At 36.4% G+C, this 14,436-nt stretch overlaps 1 protein-coding gene across 1 annotated transcript in view; it reads right to left on the reverse strand.

The window, feature by feature from the left end:
* Positions 1-264: 264 nt before the first annotated feature.
* The window catches only part of LOC127281008 (titin homolog), a 60,098-nt gene continuing 45,926 nt past the window's right edge, over positions 265-14,436 (reverse strand). Inside the window, exons 3-7 of the mRNA XM_051304478.1 lie at positions 12,349-12,396; positions 11,816-12,286; positions 11,461-11,745; positions 4,108-11,389; positions 265-1,837 (exon numbers count right to left, since the gene is read on the reverse strand). Coding sequence (XP_051160435.1) covers positions 1,735-1,837; positions 4,108-11,389; positions 11,461-11,745; positions 11,816-12,286; positions 12,349-12,396 — 8,189 coding nt within the window. The 3' untranslated portion in view covers positions 265-1,734. The remainder of the gene's footprint in view (positions 1,838-4,107; positions 11,390-11,460; positions 11,746-11,815; positions 12,287-12,348; positions 12,397-14,436) is intronic.

The following is a 14,436-nucleotide window of genomic DNA, read 5'->3' on the forward strand; positions in this document are numbered from 1 at the left end:
TAGGTTCCGTTTTTTAAATTCGAATTGTTTTTCTTTCCATTTTTTTTTTTTTTTTTTTTTTTTTGTTTACTGACGTCTTATTGCAAAGGCATAGGAATTGTCATCGCTTAAATATAATTAAGGGAGTACAATATATAAAGAAGTGTATAAATGTATACATATATTTATAAATCTATATATTTATATATAATTGGATGCCGCAGCTTGCCGGAGAAGCGAATTCATGTCCGGTCCTCCTCGCGAGCCGCTTATTTGAGCTTTGAGTTTGCGCTTACGTTCCGAAGGTTTTTTTTTTTTTTTTTTTTTAATTTTTTTTTTTTTTTTCTCTCTTCTCTCATCTCCTCACTGTTTTTTTTTTTTTTTTTATTTATTTATTTATTTATTTTTTTTTTGAGTCAACACCGATCGATACATAAATATATATAAATACACCGGAGTCTGGATCTATAAAGGTGGCACGTGTGGTCAAATATCTAGTGTCATTTTCCACAAGAAAATTCTAATGCGCGTAAATAGTCTTATACACTAACTCTTATAAATATATATATATATATACGAGTAAAAAAAAAAAGTTCTATCAGAGCTGGTACAATATCGCACTTTAAAAAAAATTTTTTTTTTCATACAGCAATAATTGCCACTGTTAGCAATTACACTAGTATAGTAATTATTACCATACTTTCCCCTCCCCCCAATTTTCTTCACAATTTTCAGAAAAAAAAAAATAAAAAAAATTTTCTGAGACTTTCGTTGCTCAGCTCAAAAACAGTTTTGAAATTTGAAAATTGTAATAGAAAATTAAAAAAAGTAAATTCCAGCTCTGAAATTTCTCTTTATTATTAGCTTTTATATTTTGAATATAAAAAATTAATAAAAAAGAGATTTTCATTTTTTTTTTTTGTCATAAGTTGTTGAGCGAGGATTTGTGCCCTCGTTGTAGTGTCAATAAGAAGACTTTCTTTTTTTTTTTTTCCTAGAAAACCATAAATTGTAACAATTAAAAAAATGGGGTTTAAATCGTACCAAAAATGATAAATGTTACAAATTATGGTGCAGTGCGTTACATTTCATTATTTACCTAACCTAACTCTTCGAATTTTTTTTTTTTTTTATTTAAAAATTTAAAAATTTCGATGAAATTTGTGCCGAGGACGTTGTTTTTACTTTTTTTTTTGACACTTGATATGGCAGAATTGCTGCTGTCACATTTTTTTTTTTAATGCTATTTTGGCAACAACAAAGGCACAGTCATAAGTCTCGTGTGTTTCGCTATTTTCACTTTCATCCTCGCTTTTATTTTTTTTTTTCAATATAATTGTTTCGTCGAGATCGATTGCTCCCTATTAACAGCACGAAAAAAAAATTGACATTATTACTGTCCTTGAGACGTATTTTTTTTTTTTTTAATTATTTCTTCCATTTTGGCACTTGGAACGCGCCTTACTCTCATATTCATTTTTTCATTTATATATATATGTGTGTATATATAACATATAATATATAATATATAAATGTTTTGGCCACTCAGTTCATTTTCGCAGATCACATTTTTTTTTTTTTTTTTTTTTAATAAATGTCTATAAAAAAAATGTTTCCGCGAAATTAAAGTAGTCTAGAATTAAATTTGTTTGTTTGTTTGTTTTTTTTTGTTTGTTTTTGTTCACTTTTATACAACACTTGGTTTCGTCACGTTGAAATTTAATTAGCGAGTTCACACAATCAACAATCGATGGCTCATCTTCGTTTTCGAGCTGTTGCAGCTGCAATCATTTGCCTTAACATTGGTTCGGGTGTGCAAACCTTTGGTTCACATTTCATTTTACCATCACCTCCGCATCTGCAAAAAAAGAGAATATTTTTTTTATTTTTATTTTGAAACTTAAAAAAAAATTGTTATATTTTTTGAAAATTTTGACCACCATTTTGAAATTTTTAAAAACTGATATCAGATTCGTAATCAGCGACCCTAAACCCCCCCCCCCGAGTAGTAAATTTCAAGCCAAATAGTTCAATTTTGTAAAAAAAATTGTCCGCCATTTTGCATTTTGAAAAACTGACATCGGATTCGTAATCAGCGACCTCGAGAACCCCCCGAGTAACAAGTTTCAAGCAAATTTGAGAAATTAAAAAAAACGTGTCCGCCATATTGGAACCGCCATTTTGTATTTTAAACATCTGACATCAGATTTGTAATGAGCGACCCCGAAAACCCCCGAGTAACAAGTTTCAAACGAATTTAATCATTTTTACAAATTTTTTTCCGCCATATTGCATCCGACATTTTGAATTTTAAAAATCTGACGTCAAATTCGTAATCAGCGACCCTAAAAACCCCCGAGTAGCGAATTTCAATCGAATCCGATGAATTTTTAAAAAATTTGTCTACCATATTGGATCCGCCATTTTGAAATTTGAAAAACCCTCATCAGATTCGTAATTAGCGACAACAAAAACCCCCTAGTAACGAGTTTCAAGTAAATCCAATGAGTTTAGTCTCAAATTAAAGCTTGAATCGTGCACTGTAAGACACATATGCGCAAGACCAAAAAAAAACAGAATTTTTTGAGAAAAGTGGGGGTAGAGAATCCAAAAAAAAATTTTTTTTTTTATTTTTGACATTGTAGTCGTTTCCAATGTATTTTTGTCCGCTAAACACAATCCCGGTTTCTAAAATTACGTATCACCTTAGGATTTTGAGTAAAGTGGGGGGTACTTTTTGCCAAACTCAAAAATTCCGGGTAATAAAACAAAAAATTTTTTATACGTCTAAGTTTACATTTTTCAAAAAAAAAACAACAAATTTAATGCTGAATTGTACTTGACTTCTTCTCTTTTGTGCATAAATTCCTATTTTGAAAAATATAAAATTCCGGGCAAAAAAAATCAAAAAACTTTTTTTATTCACTATAGACCACAAGTTGAGCTTAATATTCAGCACAATTTTTTTTTATTTTTAATTTTTGTCATCTAAAAAAAGTTTTTTAATTTTTTTGCCCGGAATTTTTGAGTTTTTCAAAAAATGAATTATTGCACTAAAGATCACAAGTCAAGCACAATTTAGTACAAAATTTGTTTTTTTTAATTCTCATTTTTATTGTTTAAAAAAAGTTTTTTGAATTTTTTGCCCTGAATTTTTGAGTTTTTCAAAAAATGAATTCATACACAAGTCAAGCACAATTTAGTACAAAATTTGTTTTTTTTTTAATTCTAATTTTTATTGTTTAAAAAAAATTTTTTGAATTTTTTTCCCGGAATTTTTGAGTTTTTTAAAAAATGAATTTATACACAAAAAAGAACAAGTCAAGCACAACTTAGGAGAAAATATGTTTTTTTTGAAAAATGTAAACTTAGACGTAAAAAACACATTAAAAAGTGCTCTAAAAAGTACAAGTCGAGAACAAATAAGGACAAAATTTTTTTTGAAAAATATAATTCTAGACGTATGAAAAAAGTTTTTTTATTTTTTTGCCCGGAATTTTGAGTTGTTCAAAAAACGAAATACAGTACAAATGAGCACAATTTGGCACAAAAATCTTTTTTTAAAAATTTTAACTTTATTGGTCTAAATTCCTGGACATGGGTATAAAAGCCCCCAAAAAAAACGTTTATGGTTTATGGGTCTTAAAGTTTACGATTTGAGATTTAATTTAAACCTATATACTAAAATTTAGACGTTTGTGCGGATTATGAATCTAAAAATAAATTTTCTATTTAGCGATTCCTAAAACTTTGAAATAAATTTTAAGAAAAATAAATTGAAAACTGTATTTTTGATTCAAAAAATCGTTTTAGAAAAAAATTGGACAAAATATCAAATATCGCATCAAATATATCTGATATTTCATTTAGGCAGTAGAAATTTTTATTTTTTCATGGAAAAAAAAAATTTACTTAAAACAGCGAAAAGTTTCACTAGAATAACGAAATATTTAACTGAGACAGGTAAAACTTTTGCTACTATAGTGAAATGTTTCGCTGTTCCAGATAAATCTTTTTTTCCGTGTTTAAAATTCAAAATATCTGAAATTTAAAATAGAAAAAACCCTAAAAAAGTGTTTTTGCTTCTTTTTAATCAATTATAAAAAAAAACTTGACAAAAATACATACGTGCATTGAAGGCACGGTCCAGAGGATGATTTGATGATTTCCCCAACTCGATAGGCTTGACCTCTTATTTGACAGCCACTCCGCCTAGTCGCACCCTTATACGAATGTGAAAGGAAATGTGGTGGTAGCGTCGTCGTTGTTGTTGTTGTAGTTGTCGTTAAATTAAGTGTCATTGCCATTGACACAGGACACTCGTACCTTGGACAACAGAAGCCAGAAATAGGCTCCTCATGACATCCTGGAATTGGTGGTGGACAACTTTGTTGTAGACAAATAATATCGCTTCTAAAGCAGAAACAAAAATCACATGGATCGTCTCTTGGTATTTGTTGAGCAGACATGTAAACCTTGCCACCATAACGACAAGTACCAGGACCATAAACTTCCTTATCGTCTTCAGTCTCATAGTCATCGGGTATCATGTGAGTACCACCGTCAATTGGGAAATTTGGATTGTAATCATCCGTCATTGTTTGATCTGGATATTGACCACTTTCCGATGATGTTGATGTACTCGATTGTTCAAAGTAGCCAGGACCAACGGTTTCTTGATCGGGACTTATTGTTAGTTGACCTTCACCTTGTGATGGTATTTCGGAGCTTGGAATATGCTCCAATTCACCTTCGTCGGTAGTTTCAGTTTGAGGTGTTTTAACTGTCACCTGCTCTTGTGGTTCGTGACTACTAGTTTCTGTTTGTGATTCCTCGGTACTGGGTTGACTTTCCTTTTGTTCTGTAACTGTTGGTGTTTCATTCAAGGCACCTTCGGTTGAAATTTCAGTTTTTTCGGTAGATTCAACAGAAGCAGTTGGTTTTGATTCGACAGACTGTTCAGTAGCTTCGGCTCCTTCGGATATTTTTGGACCCACTGAAATAGTGACAGGTTCTTCTGATGATGGTTTTTCGGAAGTCTCCGATTCCGTAGGTTCTTGACTAATTCCAGGCTCCATTGCTTCACTGGCGACTGTTTCTGATTCTGTAGCTGACGTTACTTCAGACGTTTTATCACTGATTGGTTCGGAAGTGGTTTCATGTTCTGCTGGAATTTCCGTTTTTTCGACAATTTCCGGAATTTCAGTCGCTTTTTCCACTTCTGTACTGACCTCAACGGGCGAATCGGTGACTTGTATTTCCTTTTCCGGCGTCATTGCCACTTCGGTACTGCTTTCTTTTGTAATTCCCTCCGGTCCTTTGGTGATTTCACTTTCAGATTCTTTTGTTACACTTTCTTCAGACGAACTTGTTGCCTCATCCACGGAAGATGATTCCGATTCCTCTGTGGAAATTCCTTGTGCCTCAGTTGGAGCAAACGTTTCGGATGTTTCTTCAACTGGAGACGTGGTTCCTTCTTTAATAGTAGGTTCCTCTTTAGCTGGAGTTTCGGAGACTTCTTTCTCGGTTACTTCCTTTTCTGGAATCGAAGTACTTTCTGGAACCTCCTTTTCTGGAATCGAAGTACTTTCCGGAACTTCCTTTTCTGGAATCGAAGTACTTTCTGGAACCTCCTTTTCTGGAATCGAAGTACTTTCCGGAATTTCCTTTTCTGGAATTGCAGTAACTTCAGGAACTTCCTTTTCCGGTGTTTCCGTTACGTCAGGAGTTTTAATTTCCGGTTCCGGTGTTCCTTCAGAAACTTCGGGAATCTCAGTCCTTGGTAATTCGGTCTCAGTCTTTGTTTCCTCAGTTACTGAACTCTCGGGAACGTCGGGAGTAATTTTTTCCGGTTCCGGAGTTTCTTCAGACGTTTTGTCTGTTACTCCAATCTCCGGTGATTCTTTCTCACTTGTGACTGGCTCTTCGGTAATTTCTTCCGGTCCTTTTGTTATGTCACCTTCAGGTTCTGATTTTGTTACAGTAGAGTCATCAGTTATTTCCGGTGAGGTCTCTTTTTCCGTTGCCGAAGTTTCTGGAGTTGAACCTTGTGGGATTTCAGCTTCCGTTGGTTGCGCGGTTTCTTTTTCTTCTGGAATTGTAGCCTCATCTACTGAAGGCGAAGATGAAGGTTCCGAAGAAGATTTCTCTGTGGAAATTCCTTCCATCTCAGTTGGTGCAAACGATTCGGAAGTTTCTTCAACTGGAGCCGTGGATCCTTCCTTAATAGAAGGTTCCTCTTTAGCTGGAGTTTCGGAGACTTCTTTCTCGGTTACTTCCTTTTCTGGAATCGAAGTACTTTCTGGAGTTTCGTTTTCTGGAATCGCAGTACCTTCGGGAGCTTCTGTTTCTGGGATTTCTGTTTTATCCGAAATTTCCTTCGTCGGCATTTCGGTGATTTCCGTTTCTGGCATTTCAGTTCTATCGGAGACTTCCTTATCCATCATTTCTGGAATTTCGCTAATATCTGGTTCCTTTTCTGGCATTTCGGTTGCCTTTTCAACAGGTTCGGTTATTTCCATTGCATCAGTTTTTTCGGTAACTTCTTTCTCCGTCTCAATTTCCTTCTCCGGAGTCTTAGTTCCTTCGGGGATTTCAGTCTTTAAATCAGCTTCCGTAGTTTCTTCTTTTACAGAAACTGCTTCAGTAGTACTTTCAGTACTTTCTTTTGTTGCTTCTTCTGGTCCTTTAGTAACTTCACTTTCTTTTGTTGCTTCTTCTGGTCCTTGAGTAACTTCACTTTCTTTTGTCACTTCCTCTGGTCCTTTAGTAATTTCACTTTCAGAGGGTTCCATTTTCGTAACATCGGAAGTATCATCCGTTACCTCCATTGGAGTTTCGACCTTTTCAGTTGCTGAAGTTTCGGAAACATGAACTTCCGTTGGTTGCATTTCACCTTCAGGGCTTGCAGTCTCATCGGATGATGGTGATTTCTCTGTTGAAATTGTTTGTTCCTCACTTGGAGATGTTGGAGAGCTGGATTCGCTTTCCTTAGTTACAGCTTCTTCTGCTTTTGAAGCTTCAGTTTCCTGAACTTCAGTTTCACTTTCAGAGGTAGTTTTTTCTGTACCCTCAGCTGGTGTCTCCGTTATTTTCAATTCGATTTCAGGTGTTTGACTTCCTTCTGAAGTTTTCTCGGTAGATTCCTCTTTAGGTGTTTCTGATACATCTACCATTGGAGTTGCTTCATCGGAGACACTCACTTCTGTACCCTTTTCCGTTGCAGGACTAGATTCAGTTGAACTTGGCATTTGCATTGGTGTTCCAGATGTTTCTATTCCCTCAGTTTTAGTTTCAGTTTCCTCTGTTGGGGAGCTTTCGGCTCCTTCTGTTGAAATCGAAGGTTCTACCATCTCTGTTACTTTCGTTGATTCTTCAATTTTAGTTGATTCGGTTCCACGGTGTTCTTCTTCCACGGGTGTTTTACTTGTCATTTCTACTTCTGATGTTGTTTCATCAGCCTTTGTAGATTCCTCTGGTTTCGCTGTTGGTTCATATTCCGGTGTTTTTCCCGCCATTTGATTATCAGACTCGAGTGTTGCCGAGGTTTCAGTGTCACAAGTGTACATAGGGCAACAAGATTCTGTGCTGGTGTAAAGTGGTGTACAATTAGCCAAATGAGCCGGAGGCGGCGAACATTCCACCAAATCACAGTGAACAATACTACTGATACATTTGCAGCTCAATTGACAAGGATTCACTGGAGGTATCGCGGAATTATTGTAATAGGATTGTCCATCAACGAGGCAGTTACCTTCACCGGGAATACCCATTGAAGTATAAGTGTCTTCGGTGGGACTAGTTTCTTCACTTGCTGAAGATGGTTCATCAGATGAAGCTGGTGACGAGGTAGCTGAATCCGGTTTCATGTCCGATGGTACGCTTATTTTTGTTACAAATTCTTCATCCGTAACTGGTTCCTTAGAAATTTCTGGTGATTCTGTGGGTTCTTTCTTATCCGATGGTTGAGTTTGATCATCAACTGGTGTTTTAGATTCACTTTCTTCAATAGTAGGTTCTGAACTCTCCGTTGGCAATTTAGATGATTCGGAAATTGGACTCTCGGTTATTCTGACATCAATAGTGGGTATTTCAGGTGGTGTTTTACCTTCTAATTCTGATTCATCGCTGGTGGCACCAATTTCCTTTTCTGTGGTTTCTGTTTCTTTAGCGTCAGTTTCCTGTGTTACTTCAGTCTTTGTTGGTTCTTGACTGCCGGTTGTTTGTTCAGGTTCAGGTTGAAGTGAAGAGGATTTAGTTCCAGTTTCTGTTTGCGTACTTTCTGAGATGGATTCGGTGATTTTGTCTTCATCAGTTGTTTCTTTTTCAGGTTCTGTTGATTCAGTTTGGCCTTCCTTAGTTTCGCTAGGCTCCTTTACAACTGTAGGTTCGAAACTTTCGTCGGTAGTAATTTTCTCCGTTGAAATTTCAGGGGTTTTGGTAATTTCCCCGATTTCTTTAGAAGCACTTGTGTCTTTAGTAATTTCGGTAGGTGCTATAGAATCTTCGGTTGTTTCTTTGGAAACATCTGTTGATTCCACTGGAATTTCATTGGTTTCTTTAGGAATTTCCGTTGGTTCTACGGGAATTTCGGATCCTTTGGGTCCTTCGGAAATTTCATTAGATTCCGTAGAAGAGGATTCTGAAGAAATTGCAGTTGTTTCTTTGTCAGTTTCAGTGGATTCTTTAGAAATTTCCGTGGGTTCTTGGGAAATCTCCGTTGATTCTACAGGTGTTTCACTTTCTTTTGGAATTTCGCCGTCTTTTGGTGTTTCACCTTCTTTTGGAGCTTCACTTATTCCTTCAGTACCCTCAATTGGACCTTCACTGGATACGGTAGATTCTGTATCTTCCTTCGGCGATTCACTGGAGTCCTTAGGCGCTTCGGTTTCTTTTGGAGATTCACTAGAATCCTTAGGAGCTTCAGTTTCTTTTGAAGCTTCACTGGGTTCTTTAGGTACTTCAGTATCCTCTTTCGGAGATTCACTGGTTTCTATCGGCGTTTCAGTTTCCTCTTTTGGTGTTTCGGTTTCTTTAGGCGCTTCACTGGATTCTACAGGCATTTCGGTTTCTTTAGGTGCTTCACTGGATTCTACAGGCATTTCGGTTTCTTTAGGTGCTTCACTGGATTCTACAGGCATTTCGGTTTCTTTAGGTGCTTCACTGGATTCTACAGGCATTTCGGTATCCTTAGGAGCATCACTTGATTCTTTAGGAGCATCACTTGTCTCTTCCTTAGGAGCTTCGCTTGACTCTACAGATGTTTCGGTATCTTCAGGAGTTTTGAATTCCGCTGGTGCTTCAGTTTTTGGAGCCTCACTGGATTCCATAGGCATTTCAGTTTCCTTTGGAGCATCGCTAGATTCTACAGGCGTTTCGCTGGATTCTTTCGGAGTTTCACTGGATTCTACAGGCGTTGCAGTTTCCTCTTTTGGAGCTTCACTAGATTCCTTGGGTGTTTCACTGGATTCTACTGGCATTTCAGTTTCTTTTGGAGCATCACTAGATTCTACAGGTGCTTCGGTTCCTTCTTTAGGGGCATCACTAGATTCCTTAGGTGCTTCACTGGATTCTACCGGTATTTCAGTTTCTTTCGGACTTTCACTAGATTCAACAGGCGTTTCGGTTCCTTCTTTAGGAGTCTCACTGGATTCTACAGGAGTTTCGGTTCCTTCTTTCGGAGCTTCACTAGCGTCCACAGGCGTTTCGGTTCCTTCTTTGGGTGCTTCACTAGATTCGACCGGAATTTCAGTTTCTTTCGGTGCTTCACTGGATTCTACAGGCGTTTCGCTTCCTTCTTTCGGAGTTTCACTAGATTCTACAGGTGTTTCACTGGATTCTACTGGAATTTCAGTTTCTTTTGGGGTTTCGCTAGACTCTACTGGTTCTTCAGTTCCTTCTTTCGGAGCGTCACTGGATTCGGAAGGCATTTCGCTTTCTTTCGGAGATTCAGTTTCCTTTTCACTGGGTTCTTCAGGTCCTGGAGTATCGTCTTTTGGAGCTTTACTAGGTTCTAAAGGCGCTTCAGTGCTTTCTTTTGGAGCTTCGCTAGATTCTATCGGCATTTCCGTTTCTTTTGGAGCATCACTAGATTCTACAGGCGTTTCGCTGGATTCTTTCGGAGCTTCACTGGATTCTACTGGCGTTGCAGTTTCCTCTTTTGGAGCTTCACTAGATTCCTTAGGTGTTTCCGTTTCTTTTGGAGATTCACTAGATTCTTTAGGGGCTTCAGTTCCTTCTTTAGGGATTTCGGTTTCTTCTTTAGGGGCTTCAGTTCCTTCTTTAGGGAATTCAGTTTCTTCTATAGGAGTTACAGTTTCTTCTTTAGGAGCTTCAGTTTCTTCCTTGGGAGCCATTTCCTCTTTTGGAGCCATAGTTTCCTCTTTTGGAGCCATAGTTTCCTCTTTAGGAGACTCAGTTTCCTCTTTAGGAGCCACAGTTTCCTCCTTAGGAGCCTCAGTTTCCATAGGAAGCTCACTTTCCTTAGGCTCTTCACTGGACTCTACAGGTGTTTCCACTTCCTCTTTCGGCGAAACACCTGATTCCTCAGTTGCCTTAGTTTCCTGAGTACTTTCCGTCGTGTCCACAGGACTGTCACCACCCACCTTGGTTGCATCTTCCTGAGGACTTGACGGCTTTGTTTCTTCTGTCACAATTTCTGGTACTTCCGTCCTGTCAATTTCGCTAGTTATACCCTTATCAGTGATTCCAAGTGTTATATCCGTCTCGTCTGTTTTTGAGGTATATGGAGGTAGATAAGTTGTAGGTACAAAAGTAGTTGGACCAAATTCATTGGTTTCCGTCACTTGACTATCGGTATGTCCTTCCGGACGTCCAGTTGGCCCGTAACCATCGCCAATTTCAACATGATTAATATTGTCATCCTTTTTGTTCTCTGGCCTTCGTGCTGGTAATGGAATTCCCGATGGACCTTGCGTTGGAAGAGTTGGCTTCTCTGAAGATGGTTCCGAAACCTCTGGTACTTCTGGTACTAATGGTTCTTCTGATTCCTTTTTGGGTTCTAAGCCTTCAGTCGATTTTTCAATTAGGGAACTTTCAGTCTGATCTGAGGTTTCTTCGATTGGTTTCTCCGATTCGACAGTTTGTCCTTCCGTTACACTTGTCAAGGTGGTTTGATCTTTTTCATCTTTGGAAATTTCTGGAAGTTTGCTATCCGTTGTTTCCCTCTGTATTTCCTCAGGTGAAGTTCCTTCCTGTGGGGATTCAGTTTTTGCCTCTGTGTCTATTCTATCATCAAGTTTCGGTGTTTCTTCCTTAATCGTCGAAACTGTTGTTCTAAATTCATGATCCTCAGGAATTGCATTATCAGCTCCGGGGAATTTGTCATCCTTTTCTTCAGTGACACTTTCTATCGTTGTTTCAGATCCAGGTTCGGTTTGGAAGTCATTTTCTAAAAAAAAAAAATGGAATTTAGTAAATCGTTATACTGAAAGGTAATAAGATACAAAATTGAATTCTTACCGCATTGATACGTGGTTGGGCAACATTCACCCTCGGGAGGTGGAAGAGCAGTGCAATTTTTTCCATGAGTCTTCATAGGCGTACCGCAGTCCTGAACGGCACATGCTATATCGCCACTGAAGCAGTAACAATGCGTGCATGGATGTGTCGAGGAAATGAAACTACCTTCGTCGTACAATTTTCCCTCGTGAGAACATTGTCGATTAGCAATGCCAGGTGCCATTGTTGTGGTCATCAGAAGACCAGGTGTTGGTCCAATTGTCGTTTCTGATATTTCGTCATAATCTGTGGATTAGATTTTTTTTGTCAAATCATTCTATTTACTATTGAAATGGAATGGAATTACAATCCTTACCGCAATTGTATTTAACTGGACAACAAATTCCGGGCTGGTAAATTGGCTTGCATCCAGCGACTCGAAGTGTACATTCCTGAATGACGCATGTGGTTTTGTTTCTTATGCAGTAGCAAAGTTCACAGGGATTACTATAGTCAATTGGAAGTTGCATACCGTCGGCGTAAAATCGATTATTAATGTTGCAACCATAATTGTCGGGGAAGCCAATTTCTGTACCTGAACCGGAAGGTGTGTCTGTTGTTGATGTTAGAAGTTGTACGGGTACTTCGGGACATGTTATCACTGGACAACATTGATCGGGACGTTTTTCGACTATACAATCCTGACCAATTGCCTTTGTAAAAGGACATACCCTCAGGTAACACATCAACATTCGATTGTGACATGTACAATTCAAACATGGTTCGTTTGTTATAATTCGATCGCCCTCCTGATAATGTTGAAAATTATAGTAACAACCTGTTGCACCTAAAAATTAAATTTATGTTAAAATAACGGATTTTTAGTATAAAAAAAAAATTTCTACATACCTCCATCGTACTCTGCTACTTGTGTGGTATCTTGATCGTATACTGGTGCTGTAACAAAAAACAGAATCGGGTTATTGTCTTGGTAACGGCAGCGCTAGTCAATACGAGTCATTGATTTTCACAAACCGCGGCGAATCTCAGTTTTTACTTCTAAAAAAAAAAAAAAATTAGTAAATAAAATTTCAAAAAAGGTAAAATAGTTTAGGATTAGATTTAATGGTGTTTTTTTAATGTACTCGTGAATTTGTGTGGAAGATAAATTGATGAGTGCAAAAGAAGCTTGGTGAATGTACCCTCAGGACAGGAGACGTTTATCATAGTAATTACTACCGGGATATGTTTGTTTGAAGGGTGGACCTGCTCCTGACTCAACAACGAAATGAGTCAAAGCGTCATATGGCACGAGCGTGTACATGGGCGAATTTCTCATTAACACTCTCTCACCCTAGTCGAACGAATTGTATGGCGAGAACATAGAATCCTCCCTTTTCTCATATATATATATATATATATGTGTGTGTGTATTCCCTATCTCTCTACCATTTTCAACAATATTTCCCCTAGATTGAAGTGTCGTGCACAGGAGTTTGCTTCAATTGTTCCCAAATGCACTAACTCTCATCAGCGACACGATTGTTGATCTTTCACGTCCCTACGCTAATATTTCCATCTTTTATAGAATTGATAGTAGTTTGTTTTTCTTAGATAAGAATCGTTTATTTTTAACTTTTAATTAGTTAATAAATATTTTATAATAACCGTTATTTGATATTTTATTAATTTTCATTTTTTTCTATTTTCAGGTATGTCCAGCAAAAAAATATTTACTGGTGAGAATCTGAGCTATATATACGAATGCAAAATTAAATTTGCAAAAAAATTTTACTGGTGTAAATCTGTTATATGAATACAATAGAGCAAAAAAAAATGCTGAGGTAAAAATCTAAACTACATAAATTTAGAATTGAAAAGTAGATTTTGAATTTGAAAATTGGACTAATTTTTCGTTTTTTACATGGGAATTTTTTATTTATATCGTGAATTGGGATTATTAGTGATTGGGAGAGGATATGGGATACTTATGGTTAGAATCAGCATTCCGTGGGAGGTGCAGACGGTTTTACAGCGAATTGAATTGTACGGAGAACAGCAGGCTCCGTGAATGGGGACCATCGTGACTCGTGTTCCATGACGGCTCTCGACCTGCATGCCTCCACGTTACGCAGTTTTGCACGTAATCGTACAAAGCGTTTTGCAACACCTTGATTTATCATAGTGTGTGTGTGTGTGTATACGCAATTTGCCGCGCGATAAAGACTATTAATAAATTCTCAGGCCTCGGATTGTTACCGGACAATTTTTTTTCGGACTTTTTTTAAATCTAAAATGAGACATTTTTGAACTTCTTTTCTAAAATAAGAAATTTTCAAAAAATTTCTTCATAAAATGAAACATTTTCTAAATTTTCTTTTTAAATTGAAACATTTTCCAATTTTTTTTTCTAAAATAAGACGTTTTCGATTTTTTTTTCTAAAATTTAACTCTTTTGGAATTACTTTTAATAAACGGTGAATTTTTCGATTTTTCTTTGCCAAAAATAAAATTGTGATTATTTATTAAATTATAAATAAAATACCTATGATTATATTTAGTATAAACTGAAAATCTTCCAAAATTCTATTTTGTAAATTTGAATCTAAAAAATCTTCGTGAAATTAATTATTTTTAATAATTTTAAAAAAATTCTTCGAAAATTCAATTATATAAAACATTTTTCAATTTAAAATTCTCTAAATTTCTAATTTTCAAAAAAACGATTTTTTTTAAATTAAAAATTCTCTAAATTTATAATTTTAAAAAAACGACTTTTACGCTTAAAATTGATCCGAGGTTTGAATTCTATTTCCTCTCTCTCTCTCTTTCTCTACAAAAAAAATAATTCGTATTATTCTATTTCCAATATACCGCTCTTTATATTCAACTCGGAAATTGATATAAGGAAAAGTCAATGAATCGGAATGAATTAAAAGTGAAGAATTATCGATTAAATTTGTTACCGTTACGCTAAAAATATTAATGAATTGAAAG

The sequence above is a fragment of the Leptopilina boulardi genome, unplaced genomic scaffold, assembly GCF_019393585.1.
Source record: "Leptopilina boulardi isolate dan_hultmark-lab unplaced genomic scaffold, ZJU_Lbou_2.1 LbouV2_260, whole genome shotgun sequence".
NCBI classification, from domain to species: domain Eukaryota; kingdom Metazoa; phylum Arthropoda; class Insecta; order Hymenoptera; family Figitidae; genus Leptopilina; species Leptopilina boulardi.